Source organism: Corapipo altera, unplaced genomic scaffold (genome assembly GCF_003945725.1).
Source record: "Corapipo altera isolate COAL_440 unplaced genomic scaffold, ASM394572v1 121, whole genome shotgun sequence".
In the NCBI taxonomy this organism is placed as follows: Eukaryota; Metazoa; Chordata; class Aves; order Passeriformes; family Pipridae; genus Corapipo; species Corapipo altera.
In genome coordinates this window covers 98,098-103,676 of record NW_020885131.1, presented here as the reverse complement: position 1 = coordinate 103,676, position 5,579 = coordinate 98,098, and the positions used below count along the sequence as shown (strand labels likewise).

The window sequence follows — 5,579 nt, the reverse complement described above, 5'->3', positions numbered from 1 at the left end:
CTTTCAGAGCTGTTTCCCTCGGTTCTTCTCTGGGGGGGTTGTCACCCTCCTCTGCTGCCCCTGTCACAGTGTCCTTGTCAGAACCCTTGACTTTAATTTGGAATTTCCTGCTTGTAGATTCTTTTTTCTTGACGAGGGTGGTGACAATGGCTGTCATCTGCTCCAGAGTTAATAACCCTTCGTGGTACAGCTCCAGGAGCTCCTGCCTCTTCTCCTCGGCGATGCAGTCGGAGAAGAGCAGATCCCACAGGGAGACCTGCCTCCCCCGCAGCTTCCCAGCTGGCACACTGACGGTGGTGGACTTCAAGACGTCATCCAGGTGTGTGCATTGAGCTGAACAACCGTCTCCATCGTCCCCTGCCCTCGCCACTGCCCTGTGTGGATTTCTGGCCTTCGCCGCGAGCGCGGCGTTCGCGGCTTCTGTTCTGTTCAGGATGGTGGTGACCACCGTGGCCACCTGCTCCGTGCTCAGTATCCCCGCCCTGTACAGCTCCAGCAGCTCCTGCCGCTTCCCCTGAGGGACGTATTTGGAGAAGAGCAGGTCCAGCAAGGAAACGTTTTGGCCCCGCAGCTCCCCGGCGGTGACGCGGACGGTCGCAGACTTCAAGGACTTTCTCAGCTGCTGCTCCTGGGACTGCACGTCCCGAGCTGGGGGTGCCGCCCTCACCTCGCTGTGGGGTTGGGCTGTGGGTGAGCTCAGGCCCCCGTTTCCCATCTCGGTGACGGTGGCGGTGAGGATGTCGATCATCTGCTGGACGGTCACCGTGCCCGCCCTGTACTTCCTCAGCAGCTCCTCTCTCTGGAGCTCGGGGACGTAGCGGGAGAAGAGGAGCTCCCAGAGGGTGACGCTCTGGCCCTGGAAGAGCCCCAGGCTGAGGGTGGTGCGGGCGGCCTGCAGGGCTTTGCGGGCGTCCTCGGTGAGCTGGTAGAGCACGGAGCCCTTGTCCATCAGCTGCAGCATGAGCAGCCCCGTGTCGGGGTCGGGGACGCAGCGGCGCAGCAGCTGCACGTAGGTCAGGTTCTCGTGGGTGTTGGGGTCGAAGCAGCTCCTGGTTTGATTCTCGGGGTCGCGGAGGAACTGCCCCGTCTCCTGGTCCAAGTAGCCGCACTCGCAGGCCACCTCCACGGGCACGCGGTGGCCGCGCTCGGGGTCGATGATGCCGCCGGTGGCGACCTGGGCCCCGAGCAGGCGGATGGCGTGTTCCCGCACGATGAACTCCTGCTCCATGGCCCGGAACAGCGAGATCCTGCGCCCCGTGTAGGGCTCCGTGTACCCGGTCACGGCTCCCTCTGCCGACAGCAGCTTCTCGTAGAAGTCCCGGCCGATGAGCCCCGAGGCCAGCGCCGCTTTCACCGAGAGCTGCTCGTTCCTCACGGGGTCCGTGAGGAGCCCCGAGGCCGCCTGTGCCTCCAGCAGCACCAGCGCCGTGCCCGGGGTCAGGAGCCCCCTCATCATGGCATCGTAGACACTCAGCTTCTTGTTCTTGGCCTGGAGGAAGACCCCCGCGATGAAGTTGTTCCCGCCCCCGCCCGTCTGTTCACCTGCCATCGGGTTCCTCCCCGCGTTGCCCGACTCGTTGTTCCCGGGGCGTCCACTCATCCCGAGCATCGTCTGTGGGGAACCCTCCTGCTCCCGCGGGGCACCCCGAGCGTCTGAGGAGAGACAAACAAACAGAGCCCGCGCTCAGACCCAGCGCCCTCTGCGCTTTTCCCGGTGGGTGTGGACGGAGCCTCTCCCCGGAGGGATCGCAGGAGCCCAGGGAGAAGCAGGGAGTGGGGTCTGGGGCTTTGCTGCCGTGCTGCTCCCTCAGAGCAATCGCGGGGTGAAGGCCGAGCACTCCAGGGGCGTGTGACAGGTCAGGGACAGACACACATCACACAGAGAAGCGTCTTCTCAGCAGCGGGGACACCTCGGCCTCGCTCCAGGACCCACCTGCTCTCCCAGAGCCCGACACTGACTCAGACCTGCGGCCTCAACCACCCTCCTCTTCTCTTCCTGGGTGACACAACCACCACTTGCTTTTGGGCTGATGCCACTGGGTGCCAGCACGAGGTAGGAATACTGCTCACATCCCTGCTCACATCCCTGATCCCTCCCTTTTCATCTCCCTGCTCCCTCCCTGCTCCCTCCCTGTTCATTGCCCTTCTCACATCCCTGTTCATCTCCCTGCTCACATCCCTGCTCCCATCCCTGCTCCCCTCCTTCCTCCCATCCCTGCTCCCTCCCTGTTAATCTCCCTGCTCCCTCCCTGTTCATCTCCCTGCTCCCTCCCTGCTCCCATCCCTGCTCCCCTCCTTCCTCCCATCCCTGCTCCCTCCCTGTTCCCTCCCTGGTCCCTCCCTGCTCCCCTCCTTCCTCCCCTCTCTGCTCCCTCCCTGTTCCCTTCCTGCTCACATCCCTGCTCACATCCCTGCTCCCTCCCTGTTCCCTCCCTGCTCCCTCCCTGCTCACATCCCTTCTCCCTCCCTGCTCCCCTCCTTCCTCCTCTCCCTGCTCCCTTCCTGCTCACATCCCTGCTCCCTCCCTGGCAGATTTTGCTGGTGGTCACTTCACAAGCTCAGGTCACTCCAAGAGTCAGTCGTGGCTCCCTGACCTGATGCCAGCAGCCTCAGAGCGGTGCTGGTTGGTGCTGCCAGTCATTTTCTGCCCTGGTTGGCCCGATGCTGGTCCCCTGTGACAGAGGTGGGACTTGGCCAGCAGCAGGCAGGGTGACAGGCACAGCCCAAGGCGTGGCTGTCCACTGACATCTTCCTGGTTGTGAGATCCCACACCAGCCTGGCACAACACAGGGCACGGGGACGGGCTTAGGGATGGACAAGTGGCTGCTCAGACCCACGTGCAGCAGGGGGTCCAAGCCAGCAGAGACCTTCCCTCGGGCTGTGCTTGAGGTGGGTTTCCTGGGTCACCCTGTGCTCTGGGTTCCCTGGGTCACTGCTTGTTCTAAGGCCACGGGGTCAGCAGAGCCCCCGGAGCCCCCAGGCCCTGCCCTGCCACCCTCGTGTCCTGCAAAGCTGGGCTCTGCTGCCACAGGGGGGGCTGGTCCTGTCTGTGGCTCCATGAGCTGGGCACGTTTTGGATCTGTCTGGTAAACACAGAATCATCCTGGAATCCCAGCGTGGTTTGGGCGGGAAGGGACCTTAAAGCTCGTCTGGTTCCACCCCGTGGATGCCACCCACTCACGGGATGTCTCACGCGCTGCCACCCACTCACGGGATGTCTCATGTGCTGTCACCTGGTCCCCTCGTGAAGCCCTGTAAACAAACTTTCAGCCTCTCCAGCATTGTGCAGCGATGAGGCCACAGCCTCGTAAAAACAGCGGAATGGAAACCCAAAGCGTTTCTTTGGGAACACCCACGTCCCGTAAAGCGCCGTGACTGGCAGTAATGACAAGTTTCCCTCCTTATCAGGGTCAGAGCTGAAGTCTCCGGCTGTTTTCCCAACTGGTCCTGTTTTCCCAACTGGTCGGGAAGTCCCTGAGTCATGGCTTTTGATCCATTTAAATATCGGATTGATGCCGGGGCAGAGGCGTCACCGTGGGGGGGGGAGGTTTGTCCCAGCAGCTCCAGCCCAGCCCCTGCTCTCTGGGGACCCCACCTGTGGCTTCAGGCTCTTCTGCCACCCACAGCTCTGGCCCACCTCGTGCCTCCAGCCCCCGGCAGCAGCTCCCTTCCCTCCCTGCCCGACTCCGAGGACGCAGCCGGGAGGTGACGGGCCGGTTGTGCCGCCTGCCGGGGTGGCACCGGGCGCTGGACAGCGCCGTGTCTGTCACACCCTGGAGGTGACGGGCCGGTTGTGCCGCCTGCTGGGGTGGCACCGGGCGCTGGACAACGCCGTGTCTGTCACACCCTGGAGCCGGCGACACCTTTGTGGGACACGGGTGTCGTGTGAACACCCTGCGCTGCAAAGTCGTTTCCCCAGTGCAGCCTGTCATTAGCTGGTCTCTAATCAGCCTCCTGATGCCGGGGCTGGGCTGCACACGCAGCTCCCGGGGCAGGGGCTGGCTGGGCCTCCAAGCTGTCGCAGCAGCCCAGCCCGAGACACCCCACTGGAAGCGGTTTTCCAGCCGGAGAGAGTGGGGGTGGCCCCACGGGGGTCCCCAGTCCTGCCTGTTCCCCCGGGGAGGGACATCACACCAGTTCCCCCAGCCCAGTGCTCGCTCACAGCCTCCTCACCAGGCTCCCAGCCAAGCCCCATCGCCCCAGGCACAGCCTCCAGCTCTGGGATCTCACCAAGCCCTGCTCTGCCATCCACAGCCTCCTGTGCCAGCTCCCAGCTCAGCCCCACTGTGCCAGCCACAGCCTCCTGTGCCATCCACAGCCTCCTGTGCCAGCTCCCAGCTCAGTCCCACTGGCCCAGCCTCAGGCCCCGGGTGCCCGCAGGCTCAGGCGGGTCCCACAGCTCTGGCTGTTCCCCTCCCTCATCCCAGCTCAGCTGAAGCATGGGGGACACAAAGTTTGTCACACGGAGCAGCAGCTCCAGCCAGCCCTGGTGCCACTTTGTCCCCTCCCAGAAAAGCCCTGAGTCCTGCCTGGAGCCCCCCTGCTCACCCATCCCGGGGGTCTCAGCTCCCCACGCTGGGGTACGGGGTACAAGTGAGGTCCCCACGTGCCCTGCGGGTCCCTGGCAGCTGCATGGAGGGTGCCCTGCAGGACCAGGGCTGTGCCGGCCCTGGTGACCCCCGGGTGGGCTCTGTCCTACCTGCGGGACGTGTATCCAGAGCGGTGGATCCCCGTCAGGCTCTGGTCCTGGTCCTCCTCCTCCTCCTCCTCCTCCTGCCGCCTCCCAGCCAGGACGAGCAGCCGAGGCAGGTACCCAATTTAAATCCTTCCCTTCCCCGCCCCTGGGGATCCAAGGAGGCCCTGCCCTGTGCTGACACACGGGATCACACCTGGAATACACACCTGGAATACACACCTGGAATACGCACCTGGAATACACACCTGGACCTCTGAGCACGGACCCACAGCGGGTCTGGGACCCCGTGGGGTGGCAGGGCTGGGACAGGGGAGCAACCACGGTGGGAGATGTGGGACACATCCCACTGTGAGGCTTCTGGACTCTGCCACCACCTTCTTGTGACAGCACAGCTGCCCACGGACAGCCCCTGTCCTGCCTGTCACAGGGGTCACCTTGTGACAGCACAGCTTCCCCTGGACAGCCCCGTGTCCCGCCTGTCACAGGGGTCTCCACGGACCTGGGCTTGTTGGATCTGGGCTTGTCAGCTCTGCCTTTGCCCCACCTGACCCCCTGTGCCCTGGCTGGGGAGCTGCAGCCCCTCTCCTGTCACTGTCCCTGTGCCCTGGCTGGGACAGAGACCGAGCCTGTCCCTCCCTGTGCCCATGTCCGGCTGTGCCTGGGCCCACAGCGAGGGACAGTGTTGGCCACGTGTGTGCAGGGGGACATTTGTGATGGGGTGTGTGCTCCCATCCACCTGCACACGTGTGTCCCTGCCTTGGTGTGGGAGCTCTGGTGTGACTGTGTGTGTGTGACTGTGTGTGTGTGTGTGACTGTGTGTGACTGTGTGTGACTGTGACTGTGTGTGTGTGACTGTGTGTGTGTGACTGTGTGTGTGTGTGTG

The 5,579-nt window shown here is 64.0% G+C and overlaps 1 protein-coding gene across 1 annotated transcript in view; it reads right to left on the bottom strand.

Annotated features, from left to right (window-relative positions):
* EPPK1 (epiplakin 1) overlaps positions 1-5,579 on the bottom strand; it is a 27,816-nt gene that overhangs the window by 1,213 nt on the left and 21,024 nt on the right. Inside the window, exon 3 of the mRNA XM_027670056.1 lies at positions 46-1,490. Within this exon, the coding sequence (XP_027525857.1) occupies positions 46-1,490 (1,445 nt within the window). The remainder of the gene's footprint in view (positions 1-45; positions 1,491-5,579) is intronic.